Source organism: Musa acuminata, chromosome BXJ3-6 (assembly GCF_036884655.1).
Source record: "Musa acuminata AAA Group cultivar baxijiao chromosome BXJ3-6, Cavendish_Baxijiao_AAA, whole genome shotgun sequence".
Lineage (NCBI taxonomy): Eukaryota > Viridiplantae > Streptophyta > Magnoliopsida > Zingiberales > Musaceae > Musa > Musa acuminata.
The window spans coordinates 30891516-30915585 of record NC_088354.1 but is presented as its reverse complement, the minus strand read 5'-3'; the positions used below and the strand labels follow the sequence as shown (position 1 = coordinate 30915585).

At 36.3% G+C, this 24070-nt stretch overlaps 1 protein-coding gene across 5 annotated transcripts; it reads left to right on the top strand.

Moving 5' to 3' along the window:
* The first annotated feature begins 638 nt into the window (after positions 1–638).
* On the top strand, positions 639–23660 carry LOC103988983 (protein translocase subunit SECA2, chloroplastic). Of its 5 annotated transcripts, XR_010497593.1 has the most exons (33): positions 642–945; positions 1013–1150; positions 1299–1368; positions 1519–1583; positions 1696–1816; positions 4653–4744; positions 4879–4944; positions 5200–5264; positions 5328–5415; positions 5515–5580; positions 5649–5764; positions 6032–6122; positions 6934–7017; positions 7133–7225; positions 7309–7404; positions 7501–7586; positions 9342–9420; positions 9550–9663; positions 9938–10033; positions 10135–10198; positions 10296–10585; positions 13429–13484; positions 14676–14793; positions 14889–14969; positions 17345–17424; positions 19464–19518; positions 19605–19674; positions 19759–19948; positions 20054–20177; positions 21892–21966; positions 22059–22234; positions 22406–22652; positions 22770–23660. XR_010497593.1 is itself a non-coding variant. In XM_065156264.1 (32 exons), exons 1-31 carry the CDS (start codon positions 745–747, stop codon positions 22221–22223), a joined length of 3195 nt encoding a protein of 1064 aa, XP_065012336.1. In that variant the 5' UTR covers positions 642–744; the 3' UTR covers positions 22224–22234; positions 22406–22762. The 5 variants fall into 5 exon arrangements, 3 of the variants coding, with proteins under 3 accessions (XP_018683827.2, XP_065012336.1, XP_065012337.1); XR_010497594.1 differs by lacking the exons at positions 22406–22652; positions 22770–23660 and adding an exon at positions 20661–20720 and having other exon boundaries at positions 639–945; positions 22059–22211; XM_065156264.1 differs by lacking the exon at positions 22770–23660 and having other exon boundaries at positions 22406–22762.
* Positions 23661–24070: the final 410 nt, after the last annotated feature.

Sequence of the window (24070 nt, the reverse complement as noted above, 5' to 3'; positions counted from 1 at the left end):
TCAGATATATCGACTTAATTGTGCGTTTTTTTTTCAACAATATGGAGTTCGAGTTTTGAGTGAGCTGAAGTTTTCATCTATAGTGCCAGTGAATTATCGTTATTCTGTTTTTATAAATATAAAACAAAACATAGCTAAACAATATCCTTGCAACGTAAAATCTATTTTTTAAAACCAAAAACATAAGTGCTATAAAAATATCTGGCATATCTTAAATCCAAGCATTCCCCTCCCTCCATATCTGACTGAGGAGATGAAATTTGACAAAATATTTGGCAGGCCTGAAGTCTGACATGACAAGCAATCCAATTGACTGTTGTATTAGGCTTCCGATACACACGATTAATTAAAATTTTCCCAAAGAAGGTCAACAACACATATTGATTTAGATCCAAAAGAACATACCGATTTTGTTAGAAATGTGCCACAGCTATCTCCTACTTGAATCCGAACTTAATTCATATGAGCGGCTGACAATTAAATTCAAAATTTCCAATTATTTTATTAGGTTCGTCACCCGGTTCCCTTGTCGGGGTGATATGACAACCGGGGGAGACTAACTAATCCTGGCCGTTTATGCCGACCAAATCAACAGTGCCCGAATCTCCAACAGCTAAAATCTCAGTTGATCCGCTATCCTCCGTCATCGCCGCTCTTTTTTCTCTGGAAAGGCGACCGGAATTTTTGAGAGTGAACTAAAATCGATCGACGCCATATCCAACCCTAAGCTCCGATTTCTCTCCCATGGCTGCCGGCTTCTCTCTCCCTTCCTACCCGCTCCTTTCTCTCCAATTGTTCCCACCTAAACCGTCTCTCTTCACCGCCCCCTGTCTCGTCCGTTCTCCCTCTCGCCATCCCGAGAAGTGGCGATTCCTCGTGTCTCCGTCTCTTTCTTCCGCTTCCGTCGCGAGCCCTTCGCTCAATCCCCTCGTGGGCTCGCTAAAGGTGCGTTCTGTGATTGATCCCACATCGTTTGGTTGTAGCTGGTTGACGCTGTCCTCTTTGGTTTCAGGAGAAGGCGGGCCATTTGAAGGGCACCAAGTGGAGGGATCTCTGGAGCCTGAACAGTTGGGTCGTCCGAGATTACTACCGGCTCGTTACCTTTGTCAATGCTTTTGAGCCCCAGATGTTGAATCTGTCTGACGAACAGGTTGGCTGTTTCTTTATGTTTTATAAGAAGAATATGTATAAAACATGATAGAATCAAAAAAGTAATGGAAGGATATGGTGGAACTGGAAAAATGATAAAATTTTGATTCATTTTATGTGGTTGTTTCAGTGAATTTTATTGTTTTCAGCTCAGAGGGAAGACCGCCGAATTCCGCCAACGGTTGAGCCAAGGAGAAACTCTAGCTGATATCCAAGCGGGTTGGATGTTCTCACAAATTCTGTCATCATGTCTCCATCTCTTTTGTTGGTCTTGATGGATTCTTGTTTGATATTTCTTGATTTTATCTTATAACTGTTTAAAAATTCCCATCTTCAATTTTATCGTGGAATTATTGTGGTTTCATGCAGAGGCATTTGCTGTTGTTCGGGAAGCTGCCAGAAGGAAGCTTGGCATGCGTCATTTTGATGTTCAGGTATCTCGTCATTGTAGCTTACACTTTCTTTTTGTTTAAAAGTAAGGGTTTGGACAGCTAAATGTGGGAGAATTCTTAAAGTTTTCCAATCCAATTGTTACACTGCAATTAGATTATTGGTGGAGCAGTGCTTCATGATGGGTGTATAGCAGAGATGAAGACTGGTGAAGGAAAAACACTCGTATCCACACTTGCTGCTTATTTGAATGCACTCACAGGACATGGAGTTCACGGTATGATTAGTAGCTATTGTTGCAGGTGATGAAATTTATATGCATATGTTTGTAGCAAAGCTCAACTCTTGAAGTATTCACATTTGTTCAGCTCCCATACTTTTCATGCTTGAATGAAGATGCAACATGAGAGTTTTTTGATATTCAACATGGCATTTTAAGTTGTCTAAGACTCTAAGATGGAAATTTTAGTCTCTTTTGATGCACTATGCCAAAAATGTATTAATTAGCCTCTTATAGAGTAATTCACATTATTAATTCAAGTTGTCCTGTAGTTACTTCCTATTTATATAGTTTCCATATTTTTTAATAAACAAAATGTATGTAGTTAATATACTCTGTAGCAAGGTCTGCAATTTCGTACCGTACCGGAGTTTTGACGTTCGTTCGGTACGGTACGAAACTGTATACCGAGCGGTATACCATTCGGTATATATATATATATATATATATATATATATAATAATAATAATAATAATAATAATAATAATAATAATAATAATAATAATAATAATAATATAACTCGACGACTCGCCTCTCTCTTCTCCCAGGCGTGTATATATATATATATATATATATATATATATATATATATATATATATAAAATTTAAAAGGCGACGTCGCATCGCCTCGGCGACGTCGCCTTTTCCTTCCCCACGTGGGGCGACGTCGCCTCGTTTATATATATATATATATATATATATATATATATATATATATATATATAATCTGAAAAAGGCAACGTTGTCGAACGTCGCCTTTTTCTAATATATATATATATGTATATATATATATATATATACATATACATATATATATAATTTTATTATTATTTTTCGTTCCGCCCAATAACGGGCGGTCCGTGTACCGGTATGTTGTTGGATTGTTACGTAATGCCCGTACCGGGCGATATCATTCGGTATTGTCTACCTTGCTCTGTAGAAGATAAAGCAACCTTGATCCATATAATTACACTTTGTGGTATTTTATTCGTAACGATCCAACAACATACCGGTATTTTATTATTATATATCTATACATATACATATATATATATACATATACATATATATATAATTTTATTATTATTTTTCGTTCCGCCCAATAGCGGGCGGTCCGTGTACCGGTATGTTGTTGGATCGTTACGTACCGCCTGTACCGGGCGATATCATTCGGTATTGTCTACCTTGCTCTGTAGAAGATAAAGCCACTTGATCCATATAATTACACTTTGCTTTCATCTCTCAACATTTGTAAATTGTTGTACCTTTTTATGTTTGAAGGTTTAACCTTTAGAGTTTAGACTTTTTGCCATCTTATTCTTATAATAGTTGTTTCGCATTTTTATATTTGTTATATGATAAGAAAGCATATATATGAACCAGAGTGTCACAGACTTAGTTGGAATTGCCTAAGTTGTGAGGCACCCTTACGGCAAAGTCATGAACTTAGCTGGAGTTGCCTAAGTCGTGAAACACTCTTACGCAAACTCCTTGAACTTAGTTGAGATTGCCTAAGTCATGAGGCGCTCTTGCGACATATGCGTCTGCAAAGGGTCAGCCTAGTTGCAACCTCGTACAAGTCCTAAAGGACTTGCGAAACATAAAGTTAATTAGTTTGAAAAACGAGCAACGGACAAGTCCCAACGTTTCGCGAAGAGGGAAGCTTTACAAGCAATTCAGCGAGCACCTTGAGTGCAAGAGAGAAAAGAGAGGAAGGAGAAAACAAGGACTTTAAAAGGTAGAACGAATAGTTGTAAGTCCACAAACAACTGCTCACTGAGTGTCAGGCGTGAAGGCAAGTTCCTGTCAAGTTAACATGCGAACTTGTGAAGATTGTTCGACGCCCGACATAATCTCGAAGCCCCATCCCCTATGGTGCCACCCTGGGGGTTCTAGGGTGCTGAGATGGTTGACATTTTGCGTGTAGCTACAGTCTGCAGAAAATAGGTCGTGACACACGAAAACAGAGTCATTTTGGGGTAGTTTTGCCCGGCGCAGCGAGCGGTTGCACTGTAGCGCTGCAACCCGTTCGAACATGTATTTTTACAAGCAAAAACACATAAAACCAAGGCAAAACATGCTGCCAAGCATCTGTACATGTATGTAAAAGCGATGAACGGTTCGATGAATGAAGTTGTTGCAGGTGCGTGACGATCGTTTGTGACAGGAGGGCAACAAAAATAACAACTAAGCAAGGTTTCAGATTTTAGGTGGACCTGGTACATACCAGGTGGTATTTATCAGTCCAACCTTGAACCAATATGCGGACTTGGGCTTTTTGCATGGTCCGGTCTAGTTTATCTTTTCTAAGATGGTGACAGGATGTAGGATTTCTTGCTTTCATAGCCTCACACAAAAAAGTTGCAAGACTTTCTGCTCATGTCTCACTTTGTAGCTCTCTCACTATATCGGTCCATCCACCGCTTGTTGCTTGCCACCGCATCTGGGTACTTTGGCCTTCTCTTTCTCTTCCTTTCCTCCCTATCCTCCTTTGCTTTTCCTTCACCTTCTCCTCCTCCTTCCCCCCGCTTAGTACTATGACATGCACCAGTGTACCATGTGTCAGTGTACTGATATGAGTCAGACCTATACCCATCCAGCCAGGGACCTATACGAGTCTGGTTCCCAAGACTTTGAATATTGCACCCAATGTCCAAGCTTAAGTTATATCTAGATGAGTGCTTCAATGTCTCAAAGCAACACTAGAACCAGTTGTTGGAAAATTTTCAAATAGAACATGCCTGCATAATTTTTTGTGGCCATTTTTATAATTGTATGCACCTACAGTTTATCTTGAAACTCAACTTTTCTTTTAATTTTCCTATGTCCACAGTGGTGACTGTTAATGACTACTTGGCCCAGCGGGATGCTGAGTGGATGGGCAGCATTCATCGTTTCCTTGGCCTTTCTGTGGGTCTTATACAGGTATCTTCCTTATTCTAAGTGTTTGACTTTAGTTTGATGTCTGTCTAGTCTATGTTATGCATTATTTGATTTTTGACATTACAAATCTGAAAAATAAGAAAAACCCTCTGTATTTTTGTTGCAAATACCTGTAGGGGGGCATGAAGGCTGATGAGAGGAGATCCAACTATTGTTGTGACATTACATACACTAATAATTCGGTAAAGCACTGATCACATGGTTTATGGTATTACTTTTAGCTTGTTATATGTTACTTCCAGGACAAGATGGTTGTCACTGTTTTTGCCACCTACATCACCGCTGTTCATTCACTTTGTTTCATATAGAACTTAGAATTTGGCAGATTCTACTTGCAGCAACTAAATATCATTAATTCAACTTCTCCACAACAAATTGTGGCGTTTGACTAATCTTGCATTTTTATTTTTAACTTGCAACTGTTAGATGTTTGTCAGGAACTAGGCTTTGACTATCTCCGTGACAATCTGTCAGGAAATAAAAGGCAACTTGTTATGAGATGGTATGTTTATTTTATAATTCTTTCTTTTATTCATGATAGCAACTAATCTTATATGTAAAGCAGGCCAAGACCATTTCATTACGCCATTGTTGATGAAGTTGATTCTGTCCTTATTGATGAAGGAAGAAACCCATTATTGATCAGTGGTGAGGTAATTACTTCAATCTCTATTTCATGTTTATTTGATATTTCAGTTTCAATACTAAGTGACTTGAATTTAAAATGTCAATTTATTGTGTTTTGCTGTTAGGATAGGAAAGATGCTGCAAGATATCCAGTCGCTGCTAAAGTTGCTGAGCTGCTTGAACGAGGCATTGTATGTTCTCTATATTTGCTAGTTTGCCAACTGAACCTTGCCATGATGGAATTGCTTTTTTGCTGCAGCATTACAATGTCGAGTTAAAAGACAATTCTGTGGATTTGACCGAAGAAGGAGTTGCTCTCATGGAGATGGTTCTTGAAACAAATGACTTGTGGGATGAAAAGGATCCATGGGCAAGGTGTCTTTCATAATGATTCCTTGTATTCTTTTTGGACTTCTATATCCTATTACATTTAGTGCAACCGTAATTTATGATGTCGACAATTTTTTTACTTTAATTATTTTGAAATGTAGGTTAAAGACTGTAATGTCTTGCACAACTCTCTGTATGTTCATGAAAACATTGATATGGACATATCTAGTTTCATATTTTGGTTAATTAAAAAAATGCTTATTCTTTATGTTCTTTCAGTTGGTACCTTATTGTATAAATCTAATTTTGTAGATTTCTAATGAATGCTTTGAAGGCTAAGGAATTTTACCGCAGAGATGTGCAATACATTGTCAGGGATGGGAAAGCATTGATAATAAATGAGGTATTACTTATTTTTGTGATATTATGATATATTTAAACTCTAACCGCTATTTTTTAATGCCTAATACAGTTATTTGTTTGAAACACTTGCTTCATTCAGAGTTTGTTATAATACATATCAAAATGTTATTTGCTCGAGGTTATTGCTGGCTTTAGCTAAAATACTTTTTCTTCTTACAAAATCCTGAAGTACTTTTTTTCATTGCAAACAGTTGAACATCAACTACTCTTCTTCCTTTTTCCTCCTCCACCGCTTACTTTTCTTTCTTCCTCCTCCTCCACTGTTTCCCCTTCTTCCTTCTTCCTTCTTCCTCCACTGTCTCCCCTTCTTCCTTCCCCTTCCTTCTTTTTCCACATCCTCTTCCTCCACCGCTGTCTCCTTTTTTTCCTCCGCTTCCACCACTATGCCTTCCTTTTCTCCTTCGTCTTCCTTTTCTCCTTCGTCTTTGAAACATTTGTATGTACCGGTGTAAAATATGTTGGTACACCGGTACTTACAGGTGGCCAGACCGGTACATACTCGTCTGGTCTGACCAGCGATCAGTATGTACCGGTCTGGTATGTGATACAACATTCATTGGTAATAGATTATCAAGGGACCTGAAATTAGTATAGAAATTTAAATTTATTATTTATTTATTTTACTTTTGGTGGATAAACATACCATAGAAGATCCTCAATGTTCAGTTTCAATAATGATCTAAATGCAAAATCCATGCTTGCTTTCTAGTGTTCTGTCTAATTGTCATTTTCATGTCAACTACAAGGGCTGTTAATGTTTTTTTGTAAATAAATCAAACAAAATGCTCCAGCTTACAGGGAGAGTTGAAGAAAAAAGGCGATGGTCTGAAGGCATTCATCAAGCAGTAGAGGCAAAAGAAGGCCTGAAAATTCAGGTATCTTTTAATTTTCTAAATCTTTGCACGTGAAAAAAAGGAAAAGAACTGTGTGGTAATGGTCTTTGGGGTTTAACTGATAGTATCACTAAGTAACTCATTCTGGTCGTTTCAGGCTGATTCGGTTGTTGTGGCCCAGATAACATATCAATCACTCTTTAAGCTTTATCCTAAGCTTTCAGGGATGACGGGGACTGCTAAGACTGAAGTATGGGCTATGTAATGCTTGTTATAAATTCAAGATTTTCATGGATACATTTATAAACTAATTTCTGCTGTTGGCATCTGCAGGAGAAAGAATTCTTGAAAATGTTTCAAATGCCTGTTGTTGAAGTCCCCACAAATTTACCAAATATTCGAATTGACTTACCTATTCAAGCATTTGCAGTAAGGCTTCAAAGAATATTTAATGATTTTATTATTTTTGCTGACCGTCATGACAGAATAAAGTTCATTATGTGGTATGGTCTCATTTTGTCACAGACTGTATGCGGGAAATGGGAATATGTGCGGGAAGAAGTTGAGTCAATGTTTCAATTGGGTCGTCCTGTTTTAGTTGGAACGACAAGGTAAAAATTTAGAATTACAATCTCTGATATTCATAGGTGGTGCAGTGTTCAGTTTATCTGGCTTCTGAAGTACCAGCTTCTCAAGAAAAGGAAATGACAAAAGCATCTTGTCAAATGCATATTGCCTTAGAAAAATGTGGCCTTAGTCTATGAATATATTTATAAAAAGGTTACTTTTGTCTTGTTAAAGGCTTACTTTTGAAGTACTGTCTAGTTTTGATTATTGTGCAGTAAAAGTTGTCTTCATACCTGAAAGGCAACCGTAAAATGCACATGGTTTGTGGTCACTACTTGTTTTAATGGATCCAACTCACTGGCCTCATTAGTTTTATCCCTTACTAGTGAAATTGTGGCATGTGCTAATCCCAAACATTAAGTAATTGTTGATTACATGGCACGTTTTTGTTACTATAAGGATTTAGAATGTGATGAAATTATACTATATGTTTTGCTATATAAAGTTTTAAGAGTGCTAAAAACCTTAATCAGTATCATGTAGCACTGAGATCATAAATTACCTTTTATGTACTGTCTAGTTTTGATTATTGTGTAGTAAAAGTTGTCTTCATACCTGAAAGGTAACTGTAAAATGCGCATGGTTTGTGGTCACTACTTGTTTTAATGGATCCATCTCAGTGGCCTCATTAATTTTATCCGTTGCTAGTTAAATTGTGGAACGTGCTAATCGCAAACATTAAGTAATGGTCGATTCCATGACATGTTTTTGTTAATATAAGGATTTAGAATGTGATGAAATTATACTATTTGTTTTGCTATATAAAGTTTTAAGAGTGCTGAAAACCTTAATCAGTATCACGAGTCAGTAGATATGGAAAATTTTCAATTACATTTAAGACAGCAGGAGACATTTCTTGAGGTAACATTCAATCATATGCTGAGGTGCAAGGTTTTAGATTAGTCTGGTACCATTTTTGGTAAACTACTGGACTGGTATGGTACTAGTGTATGATCCGTACTTCTGGTGCTAACCAAAAAATAATAACACTTTAATATCCAATCGTACTGGACCATATGGTTGTCGGACTAGTAAATGTCAATTGTTACACATTGTATCGACTTGTTGTGTTATGAGGGGTGAAATTTGTAGCCATTCTCATATTTTAAAGGATGCTGTTGGTTGTCCTACGTGTGCCTTGGTAGATCTGCCAATTTTTGTGTCATTTGGAGAGTCACCCAATGGATTTAAGCCCTTCCTAAGTAGTCAAGTAGATGTGTAAATATTAGCAGGTTTTTACTGCACTATTTAAAGTTTGGCCTTTCAGTGACAATTGCGCCTATCTACAGTGTTTGAATCCTTATATCATTCAAGCTTTTTGGAATGCAAATATAAAAGAAAGCTTAGTGCAAAATATATGTCAAATGAACAAAACACTTTGAAGTTATGGAGTTCAGAATGTTGGTTAGAAACCACCGTATGGGGAGAGCTACCCAGCTGTTGAATACTAAGGACACGAACAGGGGTACACAGGTAATAGCCATTTTATTTCGAAGAACTTAGTTTTGGACGAAGCCAATGGTGAAGCAATATACATGCAGGCAAGGTCAAACTTATGATAGGTTTGAGATGTTCTTGTCTATTTGGTCCTCAATACATTATGATTTATTATGTGCAATTAATTTGTAGATTAATTGTTTATTAAGAAGTTGCTGTATTTTTATATTATTGTTTTTATGTTTCCAAAATAAAGGAGTTGTTATTAACAACAACTTATGTAGCATATTCTATTTTTGCAGCGTTGAGAATTCTGAATATTTATCTGATCTTCTCAGAGCCCGAAATATTCCTCATAATGTCCTCAATGCAAGGCCAAAGGTGTTTCCACATTTTTGGATCTATCATAATCATATTATTTAGATATTTCATCTTAAATACATTATAGCAGAATTTTTCTGCTTATACTTGTGCTTGATGTTATAATCTGTGTCTATAATTGTTCTCCAGTATGCTGCACGGGAGGCTGAAATTGTTGCCCAAGCTGGTAGAAAATATGCAATTACAATATCTACTAACATGGCAGGCAGGGGCACTGATATCATTCTTGGTGGTAACCCAAAGGTCTGCTCATGATTCATCTCCAATGTGCATATCCTTCTCAAATCTTACCTTACAAATTATAACTCATAAATTATGGACCGAAGGCTGATAATCCATTTTGGAACAATAGGACAGATGGTTGTCTGTTGTCTTTATTTATTGTAGTCATTAACTGTTATGCAATGCCACTGCATAAGTATCTCGTCTGTTGTTAAGTATTACTAGATGCTTATTATTGTCTTGGAGATACTTAAACTTTATGCTTTATAAGTGAGTACTTTTTTGCTGTCTCAAGATGCTTGCTAAAAAAATAATAGAGGATAACTTGCTGCCTTTTATGGCACAAGAGGCTCCAGATGTTGAAAATGATGGCGAGCAAATTTCTCAAAAGGTGATTACTAAGTCCTCTTTATCATACAAGTTACCTATGCACATGTTTGTTTTTATGTGTAAATATTTCTTATTTCTAAAACTTTTGGAAATGTTACACAGGGTTTCTCAAAGATAAAAATAGGACCCTCATCTTTAGCATTGGTTGCGAAGGCTGCACTTATAGGTAAGTATTTGGATTTTATTGTGTCACACTCATTGATGATAGTATGTTTATCTTACATATATTTGTATATTTATCTTCCTGAGATTATGTCTTGTAGCAAAACATGTGTGCAAAAGCAAGCGAAATGATTGGCCATATGGGAAGGCAAAATCTGTTATCGCTGAGTCCATACAAATGAGTCAATCACTTGGAATGGAAGGACTCGATAATCAATTGGAAGAAGATTCAGAGATTTATCCCCTCAGTACTGCAGTAGCACTTGCTTACCTCGCTGTCTTGAAGGACTGTGAAACACATTGTTTTAATGAAGGGGTGGAAGTGAAAATGTTGGGTGGGCTCCATGTGATTGGGACATCATTACATGAGTCTCGCCGAATAGATAATCAAGTAAGTTGCTCTGATCTCATAATCACTAAAGAAGTTAATTATATGTATTAAATTCTACTTATTAGTTAATTGGTGTAGCGTCCTTTTGTTTCATATTGTTATTATGGTACTGATAGAATAAGGAATTTTGAATAACATGCTTATTAGTTAATTGCTGTAACATCCTTCTGCTTCTCCTCGTCCTCTACCACCACCTCTTCCTCTTCCTCATCTTCTTCTTCGCCTCCTCCATCACCTCTTCTTCTTCTTTTACTCTTCTCCCTCTTCCCCTCCTTCCTCTCCTCTGCTACCTCCTCTACATCTTCTCCTCCTCCATCACCTCCTCTTCTCCTCCCTATCCTTCTTCTCTTCCTCACTTGTCCACCTCCTACTCATCCTTGTAGCCATCGCCATGTCATCTGCATCATGACCGCCTTCTATCACGTCGCCTCCTCGTTGCCTATCTTCTCTCTTTGTTTTTTTGGTATGACGAGTATCGACTCATATCGAGTGTCATTATATCAACTTGTGTTAGTACCATACTGATCCAGCCATCAGCTGATTTGGCATTGGATTGGAATCTTAATCCATGGTCTTGACTTAGCAAGTAGGAATTTTTCTTAGCTTATATTGGAACCTTAAATCTCCAGTCCAAGCTTTTTTATTGCCTACTGATTTTAATTTTTTTATAAGCTAAATTTGTTTGCTGCCAAAAGTTTTGACAACTTCATAGTTTTTTTCTTTCTTCTATTTCATCCCTAAACCTTGGTATCAAGGTTTAAATATTGGTCAGACTGGTTTGTATCGGTAGATATTTACCGGTCCGACCAATTACCGATATAGAAATCCATAGCTTGATACAGCTACATATCAGTTATTTTTTATTTAACGATATCAGGTAATATGGGTCAGTTTAATACGTAGGTACCTTACCAGTCAATAGGTTACCGTAACCTTTTCGACCAAGGTATACATCTTGTTTGATATTACACCTTGGACTTAAACAAAATATACCATGTGTAATGATGCTTGGTGACTATCATTGCTAGGTACCTTACCAGTCAATAGGTTCCGAAACCTTTTCAACCATGGTATACATCTTGTTTGGTATTACATCTTTGACTTAAACAAAATTTTTGAATATCATGCGTAATGATGTTTGGTGACTCTCATTGCTAGGAGTCTTAAACTAGTTGAAATTCTGAACACCAACATGTCCATTTGTTGACCAAGGCCATTAACTTCCTCAATCCCATAAAAATCATTCCGTGCTTCCTGTCATCATGAATTTTATAATTTTCCAGTTTAGCCATCATCTTTGATCATAGTGGTCTACTCAAAGCATTTGATTGCTATGTAGGGAATCCTTGATGATGAATTATCCTTGGTGGTAAATATGAGTTCCATGTATTGTTTTAATGGATTTGCATTTGAGAACTGTTTCAATATGTGCCGTGTTCCCAGCTTAAGGGACCGTATCTTCTCTAAAAGCTTCAAAGTGATACAAGAGAGTGCTTCCAAAACCTTAAGATTTGCATAAGCTACCAAGGTGAGCTGTAAAAGAGTTGAAATATGGGTATTATGTGGTCAGCTACAGATAAATGTATTCTTAAGAAAGAGTTGAAAACCAAACTTAGAGCGTTCATTGTTGCTTCTGTCCCACAAAGTGGTGAGGGGGACAGAAATAATAGCACAATACGTGTGGTCTTGTAAGTTGAGAAAATAATTTGGCAGGAGAAGCTTTCAACATATTATGGGAAGAACAAATGATTTTCTAAGAGCATGAAAAGCATGCCAAAGACAACATTGAAGAGACATCAGATGCCAAAGTAAACCCCTGAAAAAATAAATCTTAATTTTAGTTGCTGGAGTTGCTGAAATTCAGGATCTGCCAAGTCGAATCAGTTATAGGCATATAGATTGTATATAAAATAATGGGTGATTGTGCTATATTTGCATCACAAAGTTAGAGGACACTAAATAGTTTAATTACTTAAATTTGGTCACATCTTATCTTTTTTTTTTTAAATTTCGGGCACAAGTCATGTAGTAGTTCCTAGGTCTATGTCAGGTCAGAAAGGAAGAGAGAAGAGTTTAAGCCTGATTGTGTGGAGGCTTCAAATGCCTGTAACCATGACATCAGGCGCAAGGATTTTGCTAGTTAGCACAAACCAAAAATTGGCCTGGCATGCATCAACACAGGCACATATTGGCATGACTTTCATGTCCCTAACATTGAAGAAAGGTATGGCAACTTTAATTTGGTCCTTATTAAGGTTTCAAATACTGGTTGGATTGGTAAATATTAATTAGTATTTACTGAACCTACCAAGCACCAGCACAGACGACTTGGCTTGGTACCATTCAGTATTATACTGCAATTTTGTTCCATAAAAGGAAAACATAGAAGAGTTAAACATTTAATTAAAATCATGTATGGAAGGATTTTTTTTTTAATTTTTCATTTGGCAAGTCAAGTCATTGACTAGTTATAAATATCACCTTGGTGGATATTTTGATATCTAAGGTCCAAAACTGATATCAAATATCAAAAGAAGCACAACAAGAAAATCCATATATAACAATAATCTTCAGCAAGGTCTAGTCTAAGAAAAATAGAGAACTAAACTCTGATTTGGTTAATAATTTACTGTCATTATGCATGGATGAAAAAAAGTCAGATACACTCCAAAATTTTCTGTCCTCATCACAGTATACTTGTATATCTTCTGGTGCCATCACAAGAATTTTCCTCTAACTAGAATAGTTAATTTAATTGTTTGACTTTCTATTTACTTGGACCTTTATTAGAGACACTTCATGTAAGATCTATTATTTTTTATGATTATATTTTTCATTTTTAGCTCCGTGGTAGAGCAGGACGACAAGGTGACCCTGGCTCAACAAGGTTTATGGTGAGGTACTGTTTTGTCAACAATAGATCTTCTTGTTGGATAGTATCAACTTACTGGACAAAGTACCTTGCATATATTGTGCGATAATTGATGTACTTGCATATTCAAGATAAACTTCATAGTGCAATATATTTGTTAATGATATTGGTTTAATCTGTGAGAGATTGGTTCGGGTGCATTCTTAACCTGAATGATGAGAAACTTTAGAAGCCAAGGTTTAATGACCAATTAAAATTGAGAATGAATGTATGAAATATAACTTTAGCAATATTAACAGAAAATTCAAGGTTATAGTTAAGATGAATGGAAAGGAATATGTTAGAAGTGAAAGGTTTAATTATTGGGGGTCTACTGTTCAGTAACTAGGGAAGATTGACATAATACTTATTTTAGAGTTAAAAGAGAATGATTAAAGTGGAGAGGGATGTAGAGAGTAATGTAATTGCTGAGTTACCCCCTAGATTAAAAGGAACATTCTATAAGATATATAGTAATAAGGGTGATTGTGTATAGATTAGATGATGATTAGGAAAGAAACATATACAATTAAGATGGTAAGGTTGCTAGAAAAGATACATTAAGATGGACATATATTTGTGAACAATTAAACCTACTTTTGATTGAGGATGAACCAAGGAAAACTGTTAGAGGTGAAATGAACATGTCTGTTGGAGACCTATAAATACACTACTGAAAGAGACAAATCTATCAGAATTACTGGTGCAAGAAAGGTTGATGAAATTCTAAAGAATATTTCATGGCTCTTAGTTTGACTAGCATTGTGCCCTCATTTAAAAATTTTGAAAATAATGTTAGTGCAGTGGAGACATGCTAATTCTACCTTGGACTCTTTTCCTGCTGTTCATGTGACTTCATTTCTCTCTTGAAACAGATGTAACATAGATCTAGGGTTTAAATATCATTTTGATCTTGAAAACCAATCATGAGTGCTATTACATGTCAATCTAGGTAGATTGTGAATTAATTGTTCTGAATGTTAGATAAACTTTTCCTGCTGAAGTCACAGTTGGGGTTTAGTAGAAAAGCTGAAAATAAACACCTTTGTTTTTTAACATTCTTTTGTTGAAGTGCTTCTGCTTGGACTAAGTTTCAAACCAACCTGCTATATCTGTTTGTTTTTCTGTGTTGTCCTTTTTGCTCCCATACATAAACTAAGTTCTAGTTTAATGGAATAGCTTACAGGATGAGATGTTTCAGAAGTTCAATTTTGATACTGAGTGGGCTGTGAAACTCATATCAAAGATAACAAATAATGAGGATATACCAATTGAGGGGCACACAATTGTGAAACAGGTCTTCTCATTTAAATCACTATCGTTGTCGTGTTATTTTGCTCTAAATCAATGCAACTGGCTCAGTGCTTGCCTGATTTACTAAAAATTTTACAGCTTTTGGCTCTTCAAATAAATGCAGAGAAGTACTTCTTTGGCATAAGGAAGAGTCTTGTGGAGTTTGATGAAGTCCTGGAGGTAGGATATTTCAAGCTCATTAAATTTGTATTGACCCTATAATATAATTATATACAAATCATATTGATCTTTTGTAATCATGTTTTCGTTGATTATTAACAAGCTAAACCCCTTTTTGACATGATTTTTCTTAATATTGTGCAGAAGTTGATAATATTTTATTTAGCTATTCAGATTTCAAATGACCGTACATCTGAATGATATAATGCTTAAAATATGACAAAACGGTGTCATTTTCCTCTCTTGTTTTTGATATCTTGTTTTCTTTATCTTGCTTACAAGTTACTAGGTTGGGTTATAAAAAAGATTTTTCTAGTATTGTTACTAGTATTCTGACTCATTTGTTGAACGCTTAAGAAATTCAAATATATATATATAAATATATATAAATATATAAATATAAATATAAATATATATAAATATAAATATATATATATATATATATATATATGTGTATATAATATTTGCTTTAAAACAACATGCTGAACTGAATAGGTTTAAAGTTGAGCCTATGAATGAGAAAAGGTTATTTAATGCTTCTCGGAAAATTTCCCGTGCTGGTTAGGCAACTGCAGAAAATAACTTTTTGAAGGTTACAGCAAGACATAACCTGGTACCATCAAGTTGCTGTAAAAGAAAGTCCATGCTTCATCCCAGGACCATGAGTTAAATCTCCTGTGTTCCTCTTGGTATTTACTGGTCCGAGAGTCAATGGGTACGAGGGATTTCATCCAATTTGGTTCAAAATCAGACTTATTGTCTAGTTTGTTCACCATACTGGGCTTACCAAGCAATAAGCAGGCTGATATCGAGCTATATTGGCAGTAGGCTTACCGGTACCGAACTGGAGTTCTTTAAGGTTTTTGCTGTAAGTTGTTTTTCGTTTTTTTACCTTTCTTCTTATTCTTCTTATCTCTTTTTCTCTCCATCAGGCTATCTCTCTCCCCACCCCCCCTTTGCTTGGTTTGGTTCAAATCGGACTTACTGCCTAGTTTGTTTACGATACTGGCCTTACTGAACAATAAGCATACCAATATTGAGCTGTATAATGCAAAGGCTTAACAGTATTGCTGATAGATGTCTTTCTCTTCTTCTTCTTCTTCTTCTTCTTCTTCTCCTCTCTCCATCAGGTTCTCTCTCACTCACTCTCTCTCTCTCTCCACCTCCATTGCATCACCATCGTCTCCCCATCCATCGCATTACCACCATCTTCTCACTACTGCGTCGCTGCTCCCTCTTCCCTGTTGCATCACTGCCTCCGCCTCCCTGTTGCAGCGCTAGCATCTCGTCCTTGTTGTGTCGCTTCTGCTTCCTTCCTACAGTTGCTGCAAACTCCTATTTACGCATGTTGTTGTCTCCTTGTCCTCCATCGTCTTCTCCTGTGCCATCTTTCTCCTGCTCATCCTGCTCCTTTGCCTCCTGCTCTCTCTCTGTCTTCTATTGACTGTTGGTACACTGTACTGAACTATACTGGTGTGGCCACTGGCCAGTTTTGGACTTAGATTCTAATGCATGTCCACAATGATGATGAAACAAGAGGCTTCCATAGTAGAACCCACTTCTTTAATAGGTCATTTTCGATGCCTCTTCTCATTAACAAAGTGGTTCCTCAAATGTCAATGGCATAGTTGAATGAAATCTATATAGGCTAGTATACCAAATACTCAACTTATAAATTAAACTTTGAACTTAGTCACAAGGAATTGGTCACAATCTTTGACTTCATTCTGTTAGTACCTGTAGCAGTATATTTTTTTCTACACTGCTTTAACAATTTTGGTTAAATTTACTTGTAAAATTTAGTGTTAATATATCCTTCATATTGTTTCAAAGAAGAACAATTGAGGAAAACACTTATTATGGCATTGTGACTCTTTTTAAGTTTCCTTTCTCTATTGGGTGTTTGATTACTTGTTTGTTATTTTAATCAAGGATTGAAATATCATACCATACTAGAGTTTTGACATTCGCTCGGTACGGTATGGTACTGTATACAGAGTGATATATATATATATATATATATATATATATATATATATATATATATATATATAATAAAAAAATTTTCGGTGACGCCGCCTCTCTTCTCCCCACGCGAGGCAACTTCGCCTCATTTTTCTTTATATATAATCTTTTATTTATATATATATATATATTTATATAGATTTATTTATATATAAAAGTAAAAAAAAAAATGTGACGTCGCATATATATATATATATATATTTATTTATATATATAAATAAAAAATACCGTCCGGTAGCAGACGGTCCGTGTACCGGTTTGTTGACGGACTGGTACGTACCGCCTGATACGGGCGGTATTATTCGAAATTGAAGACCTTGATTTTAACCATATGTTTTTTGACTTAATAGGTCCAGAGGAAGCATGTCTATAGCCTTAGACAACTGATATTAGCAGGTGGCTCTGAAAGCTGCTGTGAACAAGTATTCCAGTGAGTTTAATTTATTCTCTTGTATATATATATGTGTGTGTGTGTGTGTATATGGTATTGACGCTACTGGCACACCTTTTTGAGACATTTGCTTGTGTTTCGACTAACGCTTATCTGTGTTCAATGTATTCACTCGCCTGTTTAGTTTTCTGTGGATGCCAGTATAGCACATTATATCGTAGGGTGCAGAAATGTTACAGTAAAACTTGATGTCTTATTCAGTTTGTTTATTACCTTTAGTACCATGGTTATACAATGTTATGATGAGACTACCGAAGTGCTATATTAGTTTAGTGCTTATTTGTTATTCTGTATTAGTAAGGAGAATGTTCAGAAATCTTTTTTCAAAGCTTGAGATATAATATTTGAATATTTTCTAAAGATATAATAATAAGCAGATTTTGTCATTTGTTTCATAACTTGTGCATCATCATCGTTGTTGGATTTTTAGGATTTCTCATATTGCTGATTTCAATTCAAAGAGACTGTTTGTGCATGATCTTTCTGTGACTGTAACATCAACCAAGAAAATATATACAAACCTCACTGGCACCCTCTTAACAGTCTCTTTACCAACTTTACGTTGACATGAAATTTTTGAAGTCACTAAATTGATCATGAAAATGACATTGATTGACATTCCTGTTTCTTTGGCAAATCTAGAAATCAACTTTCTGTATGTTTTCATTTTCATTTTTTGTTATTAAATGCATCTCGATCCCAACAGTGTCCAAATGATTGCACCCTGCCTTTTGTATGGATGCTCCCAACAGTTATGAGTATGATCTAGTTATGAGTATGATCTGTTTGTTTTGCATGTCTCTGGTGCTTTGCTTTTACATCCACTAGGTACAGCCAAACTTTCAGTGTCCAAACAGTTGCCATTTAACAAAGCTCTTCTTCAATAAGGGCTGTTGGAAACTTTGTGTTGCTTCCTTCCTGTTTCATTTACTTTCTGTTTAAGATCAAGCTACGTTGTCCCTCATGTTTTCTCTACTTTCTGTTATACAAAGTTGCATAGAAATATGTTTGTTTTTTGTTTTCTTATTTTTCAGAAGAAAAGATGTCAGTAGACATCCATATATATTTTTCATTAATAATTTGTGATAAATTGTATAAAAGAACCCTACTGTGGAAATAAAGCAAAAAAATGAAAAGTTCACATAGTGTCAAATAGAGGGTGGGTTGGTAACACTGTAAGGTTGTTCCTTTGCAATTAGGTGATTATAAGGTGTGGTCTCAGAAACATCATCCTTGCTTGCCTGGGTAAGGTTGCATAAATTTAGGTTCTTTGTGCTTCAGGTTGTTCTTTGTTTTACAAGTATGCCAAATAAATCAGAAAATAAGAACACAGAAGAATAGAAAAAACAGAAGGGAAAACAGTTTCTCATACTGTATGAGGTAACAAGGAATAGGAATACCACATGTATCACATGGCATATAGGAAGGTCACATAAATTATAAAAGACTCTTATGGAAGCTTTGGATGGGGGGATTCATGATTCCAGAAGGTAGATTTCTGATCTACATAAAGTGCCAGAGCTTTATGGTCATCTGAATTGAAGATTCTACTGTTTTTCGATAAAAAAAATCTTTTGAGCACAGGCAAAAAATGAAAAGAGAACATGGAAAATAAAAAAAATGATCAAGGAAGCTGTGATTAGAAATATATATAGTCCTAGAGAACATATAATAAATTTTTTTCTTTGCTGTTTAGAATTGGATTTCTTTCATTATTATCTCCAACTTATTGATGCAAGAATGTCCAACCAGTAGAGAATTATGTAATATAGGTTAATCCTGTATTGTGCTTGTTAGTCAGAGGCCTTTTTTGGCTTTCAGATTGTCAACACTTCTATTCACATAGTTTTTTCTTTTTAAAAATTTTGAAGATTCCATTGGCTGAGAATTTTCATTTTTTTTTGCCTCGGATCAAACATATCCCAACTCTTATTTTAAAATCTACTTTTGGACTTGAGTTTTTCTCTTGATTGTCAATTAGTCCATCAAGGGGTTTTAAATGCTTAAATTCCTTGTAGATACATGCAAGCAGTAGTTGATGAAATTGTCCTTGAAAATGCTGATCCAGAAAAGGTATTGTGACCTAATCACTAAATGAATCTTAGTTATCTCTAGAATTTTGATATATCAGTTCTAAATGCCTTCTTCCTCTTGTAAAGCATCCTAGTAATTGGAGTTTGCGGAAACTCATGGATGAATATATTCAGATTGGCGGAAACATATTGGCCGGTATTGCAACTAAGTATCTGGGTTTTACTTCAAAACTAATGTCGCATGGAAGTTTTTGACAAAAGAAATATTTGTAATTTGCAGAATCATTTGCAGAGGTCAGGGAAGAGGAACTACTGATGTCCCTTGAGCAAATTCATGGGTTACGTATAATGGAGGTGGAAAATTTCTCTCTTCCAAACTTGCCTATACCTCCAAACACATTCAGAGGAATCCGCAAGAAAATATTGTCTTTAAGACGTTGGCTTGGTATCTGTACTGATGAGACAATAAAGTAATTCCTTCAGATAATATCAGCATTAAGATGCACTTCACTTAATTTTGTCAGCAAATATCTACACATACACATATTTGAAAGTTTGTGGTTCATACAATGTAGGAAAGGAAGATATCAAGGGACCACTAACCTTCTTCGCAAGTATCTTGGAGACTTTTTAATTGCTTCTTATTTAGAAGTTGTACAAGACTCTGGTTATGATGATTCATACATTCAAGAAATTGAGGTAACATGGTTTTTTATTTTTTTACTTTGGACATCAACCTTCCCCAGATCCCCATATTGGGCCTTGTGTACTAGATTCATGATATTTTTCCAGTTTTCATGAATTAGCATTTTCCATTCTTTAGCTGTGAAAATATTATCTCTGGCTTAGCACACTCCAAGGTGCTTTTTTTAAATTATTCAAGACTTGTTAAGAAAAATCTCTCATGTTGCAGTTTCCTTTTTAGTTCTTTTATGTCATAGGATCAATGATGTATAATATGAAGAAAACTAGTTCACAAAAAAAAAGACTGAAAGAGTCCTCAATGTCAATTCCAGAATAGCGTGATACTGTTATGTATCTGTAGCTGTGGAGTTCATAATATCGTTTTGGCATAATGTTGAGATCAGACTTCTAAGGCCTATTAGTGAGTTTGTGTGATGCTTACACCCTGAAAGATTGGTGAAAATCAAGTAGAAAAATGATTGAGTCGTTTTGTGGTAGGTCTTGGCAAATGTTATCTGACGGATGGTTCTTTTTTTCCCGTTCTAGCAGCATATTCAGGTACTTTATGTATGAGCACGATAGTGTTTAACTTTTTGTAGTCCGTGAAACACTGTGTTTAACCAGCATAAAATAATGATGATTTCAAATAAAGCAAAACTGTCATTCTGATTTTAAATTTTAAAAAATAAAAATATAAATGTTTTTGTTACAATTTGTCATTTACATCTTATAAACCACTGTTACATTAATTTCAAATTATTTTTTGTGTCACTTTCTTCCTTCTAGATATTCCTAATATTCCTAATATGGAGGCAATTAGCCAAGTTTCTACCAAAGTTCAATTTAGGTTTTGGATCTCGAGTCTTTGCACACAGCTAATTGTCTTGGTTGCACTGGGCTTGATGATGAGTTTTGTGTAGAATTCATTTTTAGTTTAAGAAAACCACAATATTGAACTATGTAGTTTCTTAGAATGTGTGTATGTTTCATACTGGTGTTGCTATTGAGGATTCTAGGTTCTATGAAAATTTGCTTGGGTGCTGTCATGCCTGCATAAGACAGGGCCACAAGCATTTTTGAGGTTCTCTTGTTTTGAAAATGATTCACAACTTAGAAATATTGTGTTTTTGCAGTTACAGAAGGTTCCTTAGATTTTGTAGAAATAAATAATGAGACATCAAAATGTGCTTCCTCCAAGGTCACTACCGCATTGACAAATTTCTTCTGTTAACCTACTGGACCAAAAATTTCTTATTCTAATATCTAACATTAGTTGTGTAGTTGTCCCCCTTAATCTTGAAATTGCTTATATTGACCCTTCAAATTTTAGATTCCTTAAGATATATACCTCACATCACAATCATCCATTTAACCCAAGTTAATAATGGTTAAGCCAATCTAGGCATGGCTAATTAAATTTTAATTTATGATATCTGATATAATATGAAAATACAAAACTTCAACTCATCTTCAACAAGGATACAGTGAGGGCTTGCAATTCACAGGATGGTGCCGGCTAGGTAACAATGGCCTGTTCTCGGCTACTGGCCAGCAGTGTTTTGCCACAGTGAGGCTGCTAGCCAGGTGTAGGGATGAGTCTGTTTGGTACATACACCTACATGATTTGCATAAGCCAGATTAGGGTACCCGTATCAATTGTTGGTCGAGTTACATGTTTGTTCTTGGAAAATGCACATTTTGTTGATATTTTGTTATGATCAAATTGCAGAGAGAAGTTATTGTGAAGACACTAGATTCTTTTTGGAGGGACCATTTGATAAATATGAACAGGCTCAGTTCAGCGGTAACTTTATACTTCATGAATCAAGTTTTATCTCACCTATTCCACTTGCTTGAAGACATCATCAAATGACACATTTAAGAACTGTATGGCAGGTGAATGTCCGGAGCTTCGGGCACAGAAATCCGCTGGAAGAGTATAAAATAGATGGGTGTCGATTTTTCATCTCAATGCTTAGTGCCACTCGAAGAATGACTGTAGAATCATTACTCCATTATTGGTCATCTCCGATGGAATCCACTGACTTGTACGCACCCTGAAAGTCAAACATGTAGGTTTGTAAATTCTTTCTTCCTTATATTAAGTTCAGTTTTGCAAGAACTGTATATTTAAATCTTTATTCTTCCGGGTGTGCCTTGGTTTTCTTCAGTTGATAGCTTAGTGTTGCACTTCTTTATGACTCGGATGGTTTGTTTTGCTTCAACTTCTTTTTGTTGGACAGGAAGAAAAAGTATCCACTGGACATGACTGCTTTGCTGTGTTTATTGCACGAACACGTGCGCCTCTTTTGCTGGGGTTTATCGAGTTGCAGTAAACTTGGGGCTTTGATCATAAGAGCACTCGGGAAATTTATTCACAGGAGTAGTGATGGAAGTGAGACTATGCTTAGCCCAGCATCGACTGCCACGGTCTTACCATCGGTGCTTGATGGTGGTGGCACAAATCCATCAATTTGCCACCATCTGTATGTATGTCCCCATTATTTGAGCCATGTTATTGTTGTTTCTGCATAATTTTGATGCTGGATGCCATGTAAGCGTTTCTCTAATACAATTTTTGCTACTGAACTTTAAAATGACTTGCAGGATGCCATATCTTGGGGTGGGCTTGGCACAGGATTGTTCCATTACCATCGTAACATCGATTAGGTGTGCTGCACTAATTAAATAGTTTTACCAAAGTCCTCTATAGAAGGATAGTTTGATGTTGTCGAGTCGACATCTAGACATTACAAATAAGTACCTTGGCTTGCAACGACAATGTGGTGCCTTTTCTCCGCATGTTCGATCGAGTCAAAACGAGATTAGGTGATAGATACCTCACCGTCGCCTGGTGATAGATAGAATGTAACTGAGACATGCCATGTATCGACAGCATGCATCAACATCAAGAAGCAACTCAAGAGCTTCCAGCTTGAATACCACATGTTACGAAGACAGACGGATGCCTGGTTGGTTTGCATCTCGACTGAGTCTGGGGAGGTGTCATTGGCGGCTCAAAGTTCGTAATGGGATCCCAAACACCGCATAAATTTGTGTTGGATGCCCGACACTGCATCAGTGTGTCGTAATGTGCCCGATCCGCACCACCTACTAGCCATCGGCAAGACAAAAGGCAGTGCCAAACAGCATATTCCGCAAGCTTGCAGCTACGTGACCGAACAACACAGAATTTCAACTATTATGGTCGTGCCTTGCCGAGTAGTAATAGCTTGGCATGTCAGAGTGGCAGCATTCGGAGTTGCGCCAGTTGACTATGCTTCGATGGGGCGACAAGGTAGGTCGGCATCTCCAATCTACATCGACAACTACATCATGCTTTCGTAAGGAGGCTACTCGATATTGTCGATCAGGTGCACATCATATTACAACTGCTTATTCTTTGATGAGGTGAAGCCATGACTAGGCATGACCTAAGTTATGGCCACAAAGTGTGTATACAGAGAGCTCGACAATTGTAGTGTCCCCCTCGGTCACGAACGACTATCGCACTATCACATCTTATATATACGTAGCAAAGATGTTCATTATAATATCTATATATTTTTCATTTGTTCATGTCTTAGACGGTATGTAAGGGATTTGGAGAAGGTTGGTTGGAGAAGGTTGGATATCCTCATTTTCAATAAGTTTTGTTAGATTTTGTGGTCCTTTATGGATAAGATATAAAATATAATTAATTGGGTTCCGTTCGAAATATTTTTGCCAATACAATAGAACTCCATTACGGAACGATTCCTTAGGAGATAACCTGCGAGCTGAGTGCACAGCAACATACACACATACCGATGCACCTCTCTGTCTCCATTGAGTTGAGGGATTATAGTTTTCTCCTCAACTCTCTCCCCAAACCCTCTCCCCAAAACCATCAATCTTAATTGGTCCTG